The sequence below is a fragment of the Neopelma chrysocephalum genome, unplaced genomic scaffold (genome assembly GCF_003984885.1).
Source record: "Neopelma chrysocephalum unplaced genomic scaffold, ASM398488v2 Primary Assembly neopelma1_84, whole genome shotgun sequence".
NCBI lineage: Eukaryota > Metazoa > Chordata > Aves > Passeriformes > Pipridae > Neopelma > Neopelma chrysocephalum.
Genome location: NW_020897746.1, coordinates 6,196,329 through 6,208,939, shown reverse-complemented (window position 1 = coordinate 6,208,939; position 12,611 = coordinate 6,196,329). Strand labels below are relative to the sequence as shown.

General features: G+C 45.9%; 1 protein-coding gene across 2 annotated transcripts; it reads left to right on the top strand.

Annotated features, from left to right (window-relative positions):
• Positions 1-4,102: 4,102 nt before the first annotated feature.
• On the top strand, positions 4,103-11,475 carry LOC113971684 (ankyrin repeat domain-containing protein 40-like). 2 transcript variants are annotated; one of them, XM_027691846.1, is made up of 5 exons: positions 4,103-4,857; positions 5,393-5,541; positions 7,057-7,542; positions 8,075-8,250; positions 8,956-11,475. In XM_027691846.1, the coding sequence occupies exons 1-5, from the start codon at positions 4,724-4,726 to the stop codon at positions 9,097-9,099; spliced, it is 1,089 nt and encodes a 362-aa protein (XP_027547647.1). In that variant the 5' UTR covers positions 4,103-4,723; the 3' UTR covers positions 9,100-11,475. The 2 variants fall into 2 exon arrangements, with proteins under 2 accessions (XP_027547647.1, XP_027547645.1); XM_027691844.1 differs by having other exon boundaries at positions 4,104-4,857; positions 7,054-7,542.
• The last annotated feature ends 1,136 nt before the right edge of the window (positions 11,476-12,611 follow it).

The following is a 12,611-nucleotide window of genomic DNA, read 5'->3' as shown; positions in this document are numbered from 1 at the left end:
GCTGCCCTTGAGCCCCTGCAGGATGCTCAGCAGGGCTGAAAACCCATGAGATAGCCGGTTGCACTGTGATTCAGGTATGTTCCAGGGGGCTAAGACCTGTCCTAAATTCCAGCCCTCTGTACCACCATCAGTGTTGCAATCCCTTCCTGGTGATTTGGTGAAAAAGCTGTAATTTATGGTCAAAACAAAGATGATGTTTGAGTTCCCTGAAACTCTGGAATTCACTGGAATTATTTATTTATCTCATTAAGAATAGAGGAACAATTCTTGAGTTGTGTGGAGCCCCAGCCACCCTGCCTTCATCTGCTCATCTTGCCTGGCACTAGGCAGCTGGAAATTATCGGGTTCAAACCTCATTCCCTTTGGATCCTTTGACAGCAGGTAGAACACAAGAGGCATCTCCAGAGGATGATTTGGCTGTGCTATTTTAGACACCTGTCCCAGAATGAGATGAATCAGCCTTTGTGCTGTGTGCTTCTTCCCATGGGCATGAAGTGAGCGTGGGGTGACACAGGCTCAGACTTGACAGTGTGGAGTTTTCAATTTAACCTAATTCACCTACAAACTCACACACAGGGACTTCCAGGGGGTCAGCACAAAAACTGGTGTAATATAAACTGCTTCTCACATGTGACTTTGGCTTCCTCCTCTGAAACTGTCTCCTTTGCCTTCAAACACACATTGAAAGGCCCGAAGTGGGCAGCATAAATTAGTTTAAATCGAGGTGAATATTGGGCTTGACTTTTAATTCCTTCTATCTTTATTCTCCTCCAGTCCTTCCATTTCCTTGAGCCTTAATCCCATAGTGGCTTTAAATCTCTCTCTCTCTGTGCATTAAGTACAATATTTAAGGTTTCTAACTATCCCTAAATCTTATTTTTAATAAGCGCACAAGTGTGGTGTTGGTTTAAATTGCCAGAAACATTATTTTGATGGGTTGGGTGGGGATTGGGTGTTTCAAATATGATCATACAGCTGTCAGTATCACTGTGTAACTGGGAATTAAGCCCTTAAAAACATGTTTAATCATAACTTTCAATGACTGAGAAGTTGGTTAAGTGGGGAAGAATGGAGTTATTTGGGGAATGAAACCTGAAATGCAAAGGGAATGAAAAACTGTCAAAGCCTGGAAAAAAATAGGAGCAAATAGCAAACAGACAGACCCTGGTTTCTCCAAAAAAGGAGAAAAGAACCAATCCAGAGATTTGGGCACAGTCGGAAGTTTGCAAAAAGACACATATTAAAACTTAACCAATAAAATCTGGAAAACTTGCTCTGAGGACAAAGAATGGCCCAAGCCTCCCCTGTGGTTACTCCAAGCCTGTCACAGGGAAGAGGTGGCTCTGCAGTGCCAGGTGTGCACAGCGCTCCCGGCAATGCCGCAGGCTCAGGGCTGGCGGGCACGGCTCCCTTCGGATGGGGAACACACAGGGAGCACCGAGCACCTGTAAATCACAACCAAACAAAATATCACTGGCCTGGGCTATGCACACACACACTCGCTGTGGCTCAGAGCTCAGCGTGTTCCCACCAAAAGCCAAAAGCATTTAGCGTTTGGGAGGAAAAGTGGCTGCTCAAGCCACAAGTGCCCAGCACCGTGTGTGGTTCCCAGCAGATTCCAAAGGGAATGGGCAACCCTCAGCCACCACCTGCCTCGGTGCATCTGGGTCCACACAGGATCTGCTCTCGGCAGGGAGGTGTGTGCACGTGTGCCCTGCACAGGTACAGCACCATGGGGGCCTGGCGAGCACAGGCACAGACCGAGCTGCCGTATATGAAAGGAGCAGGGAAAGGACAAGTTCTTGGCTCTGCTGGGATTTGGTGTGTGCAGCACTAGTGCCAATAAATGGGGAGGGGGCGATGCGTGCGAGGGGCTCTGGGGCTCCACGCGTGGGGCACGAGCAGGAGGGCTCATGGCGGCAGTGGGGAGCTCTGAGTCAAGTGAACTCGCTGCTAATCCTCTTCCACACAGCCTTCCTTGCAGGAGGAGATCTCATGACTCTGGGGAGAAGTACATTGTGTAACTAAGCAATGGTGAGCCCGGGCTGCATTTAACAGGGCTTGGCACAGGCACGACGGAGTAGGATACTCATCCCAAGAGAGCGTGAGAGAGAGCATCTCAGTGCATCACCCGCCGGCTCCGAGTCCTTAAAAGCCCTGTGTGGCCTCGAGAGAGGAGATCAAGTAGAGGGGACAAAAAAAAAGAGAGAGAAAAAGCCCATAACCCCCCAGAAACCAGCTCCCTGCACCGGCTCCCCTGTGCCTGTGTGGAAATGTTGCATAATGTCCCTTTGCACCACACAGAGCTTTGAAATCCGCAGGATCAAAGCTGTATGGAGACACTATGGATGTGCGGAGACAAATTTAAAGGCATTTTACCATTATAGCAAGAAGCACAAAGCCACACTCCGGGCTCCTCTTGCTGTTCCACCGTGACATCTAGTGGCAGCAGTACTGGGGAACTAGGAATGGTGTTTCTGGTTTGGGGCCTACTCCTGCACTTTGCCACCCAAATAGCTTTTCCCCACCTGAGTGTTGTCTTATATGACTTTAGAAAAGACTCTTTTGCCACTTTATCCTACTGGATTTTTCCAGATGTAAAAAATTGGGATTTAAAGCTTTCACAGTGTGCAAGAGAGTGTCCTGCTTCCTATAATGTATCCCCAGGTCTCCACTTTTGTGTGCTTTGTCTTTGTTTTACAGCTTTATGCCATAGATGCTGAAAACAGACAAAAGGAATTGTGGGTTAAAAAGTGATCATTTAAGATGCTTTTACTGAAAAAGGAAGCAAGTTAAAAGTAAAATATTCAGGTAACAGCAGTGTCCAGTTGAAGGCTAGTCTTCCAGGTCTCCGAGGTCGGAATTCAAGGCTGTTGCTGGGTAAATGTTGTTTGCAAAACATTCTCTGAATCCAGTTGTTTCTCATACAGTTGGTTGAGTCTTATGGTATGAGCTGGGCAAAATTTTTGCCCAGCGTGTTGCAGTCTGTTGCATGGGATGAACAGCATGTGATCTGGTGTGAAAAACTTACCACTGAGTCACCGTGTAACCTTTGCCACGGTAGCTAAAAATGTCACCACTGGCTTGCCCCTCCTGCCTTCACAAGGGCAGTTTGCAGGGATGCTTCTCTCTTAGAGAAACAGAAATGTCTGGCCTGTGGGCCTCTGTCTCTCCTGACTGATTAAAAGGAAGATGATTGTTTGTGTTTTGAAGCTTCATTTATATGGATAGATATTTGGGAACTGTTTGGAAGGTAATGCTGGAGGCATTACCACAACCTAATTGCCACAACTGCCAGAGCAGGAACAGCAGACCAAAGGAACAGCAGACCAAGTCCAAAATTAAACGGTAGGTTAAAAATAATGTCACTAATAAGAAAATTAAGCAATAAAAGAGAAGCAATGAAATAAAAAGACCAAATAGCTTAGTGCAAATTTCTCCTTGGTGGCAGACACTGATGCCAAAACTGAAAGCCTGAAGTTAAATTAGCTCCCCAACACAGGTTGCAGTGATTTAATTAAGAGTGTGAGCGACGTGCTGGTGAGGAGAGGACTGGGAATTGGAGGTGCCAGGGCTGGAAATGTGTGGGGGGGAAAATGTGGGGGGGGGAAAAACCCTGGTGGATTTCACTCCTGGCCCATGGATTTGAACCCATCCTTGTGGTACCTTCCTGCCCCAGCCCATGGCAGCCTCACAGCTCAAAGGCAGGAGGCAGGCTGCCAGTCAAAAACACCCCGAAAAGGGCAAGGCCAGTGTGATGGATGAATGGTTGGACTCGATGATCTTAGAGGTCTTTTTCAACCTGAACGACTCTGTGATGTGCCTTTGCCAGGCAGGCAGTTTTGACCCACAGCTTTCTCCCTCTCCCCATGATCTTTCCCCCCTCAAGCCTCCACACAGGTCTCAGGGTGGTGAGCGAGGGTGGGATGAGCCTGTCAGAGGAAATGCTCCAGTTTTGGGCTTTTCACCCTGTCCAGGATCCCACCCCAGCACCCGGAGGGGTCACACAGAATCACAGAATCATTCGAGTTGGAAGGAAACACTGGAGATCATCCAGTCCAACCCCCTGCCAAGGCAGGGTCACCTGGAGCAGGTGACACAGGAACGCATCCAGGTGGGTTCAGAATGTCTCCAGAGGAGGAGACTCCACACCCTCCCTGGGCAGCTGTTCCAGGGCTTTGCCACATTCCATGGAAAGAAGTTTGTCTTCATGCTGAGGTGGAACTGCTTGCATTTTAGTTTATGGCCGTTGCTTCTCGTCCTGTTGCTGAGCACCACTGAAAAGAGTCTGGCACCATCCTCTGACACCCACCTTGGAGATATTTATCTGCATTCATGAGATCCTCTCTCAGTTTTCTCCAGACTAACCAGGCCCAGCTCCCACAGTCTCTCCTCGTCAGAGATGCTCCAGACCCCTCATCATCTTTGCGGCCTCCGCTGGACCCTCTGCAGTAGCTCGTTGTCTTTTTTTGTACGGAGGAGCCCAGAACAGGACACAACATTCCACATAAGGGCCATTCCCCTCCCGGCCGGGGCAGCCCCGGCGCTCCCCGCCCGTCCCGGGCACAAGATGGCGGCGGCCGCGAGGGCCGGAGCGGGGGCCCGGGGCGGGCCGGGCCCGGCGGGGCAGCGGCGCTGAGGAACAGCCCGGCCCCTCCCGACGGGCTCCGGAGCGGCGGGGAGGGGCCGAGGGGGGCCCTGCCCGGCGTGCCCGGCCCCGGCCATGAGCGGCGCGGCGGAGGCGCGGGAGCTGGAGGAGCGGCTGCGGGAGGCGGCGGCGCTGGGGGACGTGGCGGAGGTGCGGCGGCTGCTGGGCGCGGGGGCGGACATCGACTCCCGCAACGAGATCAACGGCTGGTGAGGGGCTGCGGGGGACGCGGGGCGGGCCGGGGTCGCTGCCGGGCTCGGCTCCTTTCCCCGCTGCCTCTCCTGGCGGGGTGTTGGAGGTGGTTGGACTCGGGGCGCCCCGCAAGCACTCAGGCGCCCATCCATGAGGCGCGGAGTGGGGGGAGCGGCTTGGGGGGTCGCAGCTCTTCTGTTTCTTAGTTTCCCTATTTACAAAAAAGGAAAAGCTAATCTCGAGAGGCTCGGAGATTTACTTCTAAAGAGGATCACGATAAAAGCAGGCCGCCCTCCTTCCACCTGTCACTGCGTGTTTGCCCAAGGACCTCTTCCAGTCGCTGGTGCCAACCCGGGACAGCGGCGGGAGTCACTCTGTGCCGTAATAAAGCAAAGGAGGGCCCTGCCCCACACAACTTACAGTAGATTCAGGACTTTAAAAAGCGACGCAATGAAGGAAACTTTATTCCCAGTTATCCTCACTTTACGCACAGCTCAGGTGAAGTAGGATTTGCTTGCCATGCATCCCAACTCTTCTCTTTCCTTCCCGCAGGACCTGCCTGCACTGGGCCTGTAAGCGGAACCATGCTCAGGTGGTGTCCTGCCTGCTGGAGGCTGGGGCGGATAAGCAGATCCTCACTGCCAAAGGAGAACTGGCTGCACAGTTAACATCAAAACCAGACATCCGGAAGATTTTGGGAGGTACCATTCCTGTCTTTGAAGTCATTTAGAATTCTTGGTCTAAGCACTAAAGTGTTTTTAGTGCTTTTATCTGAGGCAGTGGATTGGCAAAACTTTGGCTGGGACCATTGTATTTCATTAGATAAGTGATTTTTTAACTCGAATTCATACTTGGGCAAATAGACATGGGGATTTCAGGAAGGCTTTGTATTCTGAGCTGTGTCACCAAGGGATGGAAGAGCTGTATGCTTTGGTAAGTGTGCTGCTGCAGTCCTGTTTGCTGTCACTAAGCAGAAGCTAACATGCAGGAGGCTTTCACAACTGTACAATTTGCCTGTTGTCTGACCATATCGAAAATTACAAATCCTTTCAAAACAACTGCATCATTCCAGAAGTTACGGCTTCTGAGCGTGTTGTTATACTGTGACTTGCAGCATGATTAATTTTTGCCCCATAATTCTGCCATCTACACCTTTCATATGCAGAGCAACCCCAGTTAGATGTGTGTGACACTCCTGAACACCACCAGTGTCTGTTGCCAATCAGAATTTAGGTACTGTGCTCCAGATTAAAATTTTTAAGTGCTTCACCTTTGGAAATGTTGATGTTCTGTCTTCTGCTAATTGCACTTAAATTGCCCTCTACAGTGATTGCTCTTACACCAACAGTGCAGGGTTATCTTAAATGAAGTTGCAGCTAAATAGTGACTCAGGTTCCGACAGTCACCACTCGAGGAATGGCATGTTCTTGGCATGATACCTTTGTTTTCTTTTGGGAAAGGTGCTCATCTCTTGGGTTTAGTTTGTGGCAAATGATTCACGTTGTTTTTACCATCTACACTGTCAAGCACATGAGGATGAACCCTGTTCAGAACTGCCTTAATTTTCTGTCTGTTAAGCTTTAATGTGTTTCCTAGGGAATAAACACATATCATTTAGATTCTCCTAGTTTTTATTCTGGGAGTGTGGTGCTATTAAGCTGATCTTTCTAAACTGCTTTGACATTACTATTAATGTCCTGTAATCCTCAGTCAGGCAGGAATGCCACTTACTGCAGTGTTTTAAGCAAGAGAAGAGTTTGTTTGGGTATTACAGCAAGTAGTCACTTGCCTGAAGAAATACTGGGTTGAATTTGCTGGCCTGGGTCATAGTAAACTATTTACAGCAGTGCTATTAAAGCATTGTAAAATAAGATTTAATAAAGAACTACTGGTCCTACAATTCCTTTGAAAGCACTGGAATAACACTGCTAGAAATTATGTGTCTTTCAATGGTTACTTTTCTCCCCCACTTTGTTTTTAAAACACAGGATACACTGTAGACATTTCTAGGTTTTTCTTTCAGCTTTACAGCTATTTGCCTCCCAGGTATTTCATGCTTATGGTACATTTCTATCATCCTTTGATGACCTCAGAATGCGATGTAGTTTTAAGACACAACAGGAAAACTATTCAAGATGAGAAAGATCTGTCCAATAACATGATGGTTTATTTTCTCTCCCCGTCCCCTACTTCCCATTTTCGAACTTCATTAGTAGAGGAAGAAACTGAATGCCAAGGAGTGAAGGATTTAAATTTGCCAATTGTTGCAAACTACTTGGCCAACCCACCATTCCCTTACGTTTACACCGAAGAAAGCTTTCCAGGCAGCTTGGCAGAATCCCAGAATGAAAGTGCTTCCATCTCTTCTGCTTCCCAGTGCGAAACCAGCCCTTGTCCATCAACAACTCAGGTCGACAGTGTATGCACACCCTCGCCATGCAGCAGCCCAGAGGATTCCCCTGTGCTGGACACCGCGGCCCCGCCGCCCCCTGTGCCCAGCGCCGGCACAGCCCCGGCACACGCCAGGCCAGTGGTGCCCAACGGTCCCGTGTGCCCCCCAGCCATGCCCCCCGGCTCGGGGCTCTGCTCCCCAGGAGCACCCGGCCAGGCCGGGCCTCTGCAGCCCCACACTTCAGTGACCAGCTCCACCCCAGCCTTCCAGCCCTTCTTCTTCACTGGGACCTTCCCCTACAGCATGCAAGGTAACGAGGGGCTGTTTACCACCCTTCTATCCCAGTGTGGGCCACGGTTTTGTTACTCGGTGAATAGTGTTAATTCCACTTCAGACTCAAGTAGAACAGAGGTGGAGGTGTTGAGTTCTGTGGGCAAAAGTACCCTGAATTTTTTCTCCTGCTCTGCTGCTGTGATGCCTGTATTTTAACATATATAGTATAACCACGGTAATACTTTGAAAACCAATAGAAAGATCAGTCCAAGTAACATGAAAAATTAAATTTTGCACTATACGATATAGAGTCAAATGCAGCTCTGGTAGTTTGGTAACAACTTGACTTCATGGCTGGATGGATGAGAGTTTAAACAGTGTAAACATGGTTGCCCTGTGTATTTTTGCTGGAAGCTTCTATTAACTCACACTATTTCTTAGTGAGATCATAGGGATTGCATTATAAAACCTGAATACAAAAGATAATGGTAAATTACTGTAGTGTTGCCCTTTGTGGTTGGTTTGTTGTTTTTACAAAAAAACCCCCACCTTTTAATCCTTTCTGTCAGAACTTGTACTTAAGGTGAGAGTCCAGAACCTCAGAGACAATGACTTCATTGAGATTGAACTGGACAGACAAGAACTGACCTACCAAGATCTGCTCAGAGTGAGCTGCTGTGAATTGGGTGTTAACCCAGAACAAGTAGAGAAGATCAGAAAACTCCCCAATACATTAGTAAGAAAGGTAAGAATTGAAATCAGAGATTAACTTGACTTTGCACTTTGCAGACATCAGAGAAGGTATTTTTGTAAAAAGATTGGTAAAATGTCACCTTTGTTAAAAATCAAAAACTGACTTCAGCTCACAAATTCAAAAGGATGTTGGGCTTTTCTTAAAACTTCATTGTAACTTACTTAAAAATATTGTCAAAATAGGCAGAGTATTCCAGCTCCTAAAGCACATGAAACTATTACTGACTTTTTTAAAACGTATCAGAAGCAGTGCATTAGGGTGCTTTTAACATAATTGCCATGTACTACGTCAGCGTCTGCTTGCCTAAAAAAAACAAACAGTAAGGGGAAATAACCTCCACAAACTGGCATATGAATAATTTAAAGATATGCTGTTAACAAATGAACATGCTCTTCTGTTCCAAAAATATCTATTTGGGAGGTCTGTAAATGAGCTTGATCACAACTCTTAGGTGAGTGACACACACAAACACTGGCAAATCATGAGGTTCAAGAAGAAAATGTACATTTTAAGGAGAAAACCCAAAACAAAAGTCTTTGAAAGAAAGAAGGTATGCTGTTTTTTTCCCTCTCATTATTTATTCCTATCATCGGGCGTGACCTCCCCGAAATTTTAGTTTTTACATTAACTATTTTATAAATAATAACAACCAGCTATTTTTAGGAGTAATGTGTCATTCTGTCTGTTCTTTAAAAGGACAAGGATGTTGCCAGACTCCAGGACTTCCAAGAGCTGGAATTAGTTCTTGTGAAAAGTGAGAGCTCTCCTTTCCGAAACGCTGCAGCCGCTCTGACAGAGAGGCCGTGCTACAACAGCAGAGCATCCAAGCTGACTTATTGACTCTTGGAGCTGCATCTGGAATGTGAACACCTGGTAATGACAGGCTGCTGCCTTTGGAAGGCAGTGAGTTAAGTGTGTAAAACCTTAAGTTATTGTTAGGGTTACTATTTTAACTAATAGTTTATATTTTATATTTAATAACCCCTTTGCTTTTATTTTTTTACTTGATACTGTATTCAGCTAAGGGATACCTCATTTGTCTACTAAAAATCACATGCTTCCAATGTATTTCAAGGAAGTTTATTGGTTGTATTTGGCAGCAGAGGGCAGGAAAGACATAATTACTGATATGAAAAGTATGTTGAGTATACCCACTCTGACCAAATAAGAGTCAGGGAAAGGAGATTCAGGAAATTATGTGTCTCTGTGTGTATGTGTATATATATATATATATATATATATATTTTAAAGTTCCTGGTTAAGTTAAATGTCAGAGGGTATCTAGCAGACAATGAACAGTTTCTCCCTAAAAATGTAAAATGTGCAAGTCCTTAATCTCTTGCCCCTTCCCAAAGACTCAGATGGGTTACCTAGAAATCTTAATGCTCTGAAGTGACAGGAGAAACACTTTCACTGGGCTGAAAGTAAATGGAGTGTGCCCACAATTTAAATGTTTCTTTCCCATGTGAGAATATTGTACCTTAAGTGATGGCATCCCTCCACCAAATAATACAGAAGCCTCTCTTAAATGCTCCTTAATTAAGTCACAAAACAAGCTGAAGTGCCCTTTCAAGAGAAAGCCCTTATGCTTCAGGAGATAGGGAGAGGACCCCCAATCTGTGTCCCTGGTTTTATTTATTTCCTTTCCAACCCCTGTGAGCCAGTGCACTGCTCACACCAGGTGTCAGTCCTGTGCAGTCAGGTAAGCTCTTTGTGGCCCACCCTCATGCAGCAGTTACAGGGTGTGTGGTGGTTTCTGCTGTTTGAGGAGCAGGGGAAGCACAAGTGTCCCTGTGAGGGATCACAGCTGGAGGGAGCAAACCACACACTTGTGAGCCAGACTGAGTGGGAAACACAGCACAAGCAAGTAACTACTACTACAGTCTACTCTTGCTTTTTTTCAGTTAACATCCATCTGTGGGTTGAAGAAAGTATTTAAGCCACAGCATTGCTGGAGCATAAACAGGCTGGAGCTTTTCCTGTTAACATGGCAGCCTGCAAAGCTACACTTTTGGAGGCTTTTCGTTTTGTACCAAAAATTGTGATGCTGACCTTTGCACCAAAACCTTAACTGGGTCCTGAGGTGGGTGGAGGCGCGAGGGACTTTTTTTAGCATGAGCTGATTTTTCTTCCCCCCCCCCCCCCCCGCTGTATTGATTTTCCTTCCCTCTTTGCTTTATGAAGCTGCACTAGAGCAGAGCTGCACAGCTGGTGCTGTATTTGTTGTTGTTGATCTGCACTGCAATGTTGACAGTCAGACTATAAATAGTACCAGCACCATGTTTTGGTAGGAACAGCATGGCTGGACCCTCCCAGTGTCCTGCTTTACTCCCAAGGAGCTCCCCAAGCCCGGTCTGTAAGTCTGCTGCATGCCAGGAGAACACAGAAACCCATTCTGCCAGCAGAGACTACGGGTTCAGGATTTCACCAAGTTACTTAGGCTTAAAATTCCTTCTTATTGTACTGAAAATAATTATCATCCTCTTCCCCACATGCCCATATACATCTTATCACCTCAACCCTGCTAACTCTCCGCTCTCAATCCTGGCCCTTCTCCAGCCAGGAGCTGAGCTACTTTAATGCCAGATTCAACTCCTGGGAAGCTCAAGACTGTGACACAGTATGAAGTAAAATTTCCTAACTAGGGCTCCCACTTTGTTTTTCTTGTAGGACAGGAAAGGAGGTTTTAACAATTGTGTATTTATCTTTCCAGCATAGCTTGGAGGTAGCTCAGATTATGTGCAATAACTGTTTGAAAAACAGTAGTGGTTAAATGGCTCTAAATTAATATGAGTATCTCATTTCCAGTTCCTTTGTTTAGGAAGTCAGTGTAAGGACTGTCTCCACTAACTACTGAACATTCTGCTATAGGAACAGCTGGTTTAAAAAAGCTTTATTTGCTTTAGTTTCCACCAAGAATAACTGTTAATGTGTTAAGACTTTAAACTTTAATCATGATCTAACTGTTAACAACAACAGTAATAAGTCTATGCATTCATAGAAATATTTTTGTATGTTTTATGCAGTTTGATAAACTCAGAGGCACACTAATTATGTTAACTGTTTTTTGTTGGGTCTTTTTCTTTGAACAATAACTGAGACTAAGTTTACAAAACTTACCGTTCTTCCAAGGACTACTTTTGTTTGCACTACAAACTTGTACTGAACTGACATTGCTACTCTTCACTTATAATAAAGTATCAGTTGTTTCAAGTACCTCAATCTCTTCCTTTTTGGGGTGGGGGTAGGATGTGGGGGGGTCACTTTAGGTCACTTTAGAGTGGACAGGACACTCTTAAAATTTTAACACAACTTAGAAAAATCACAGGCCAGTACATTTTTAACACCCAATAAAAGGCTGTCAAAAACAATATTAAGGCTGTCAAAAACAGTATAGAAAAAGCACGTGAGAGGTGCTTACTTTTAAAGGAGCTACTTGCATTTTGCTTAGCATTCCTAGAAAATCTGGGATGGTATTTATCCTGGGCTCGATCTTTGAAGATACCTCTCACAAAGATGAACTTCTGGTGGAGATGTTCATACAGTCAAATCTGGAGGTAGTTATTAGAAAGGCACCGGGTTTCCTATGCTCTGCAAAACAGAATTCTCCTTCATCTTCAAAGCACTAAAGACTCCACTATCAGACATGTCAGAATCTGAATCCCAGCCTAATTTACTACAAGATACCCCATTTTATCATTTTTACTTCTGCTAAATAAGGGGACACATAAGTCCTGTAACAAACATGTAGGAAAAGGTGCAAGATTAACATTTTTGCCACTGAAAGTGGCTGAATCTCCTATCACAAGTTTCAGAAGGAAGGTGTCTGCAATTAGAACTTGGTAATAATTTTACTTGCTCCCACTTTCATTATTTTTTCCAAAACCCCCACCACACCCAGTCTCAATGCCCTGTGCCCCTGCATGCATACCTGCTTTAGAACAATAAGTCAAAAATGGAACATGGCTGTCTGCAGGTGGTATCATCCCCTTATCCAAACCCCAGCACTACTCACCAGAGGGACCAACATACAGATTCTGAGTGCCCTTGCACACACACAGGCCACACAAGGCACACCACAATCAGCACAAGCAAGTCACAATGGTGCTCTGTCCGTGTCTGACTTCGGTTACAGGGACAGTCATGTCCTGAATACTAATGGGAAGGACAGTGCTTTTTGTAAAGAATGTAAATTCAATGCCTTGCAGCCACAGCACTGACTAGTACAGGTTGCAGTTCTTTTACTCCTGCTTGCACTACAGCTTCACACGGAAGCATAAGGCACATCTCCCTTCCCCTGTATCTGTTCTGACATTCAGACTGTGCTTATCAACTGCATATGGTTGTTAATT

Coding starts and splice junctions, on each gene's coding strand:
- LOC113971684 (XM_027691844.1), top strand. CDS start 4,724: ATGAGCGGCGCGGCGGAGGCGCGGGAGCTGGAGGAGCGGCTGCGGGAG. Junction 4,858..5,392: donor CGCAACGAGATCAACGGCTG/GTGAGGGGCTGC, acceptor TCCTTCCCGCAG/GACCTGCCTGCACTGGGCCT. Junction 5,542..7,053: donor CATCCGGAAGATTTTGGGAG/GTACCATTCCTG, acceptor GAACTTCATTAG/TAGAGGAAGAAACTGAATGC.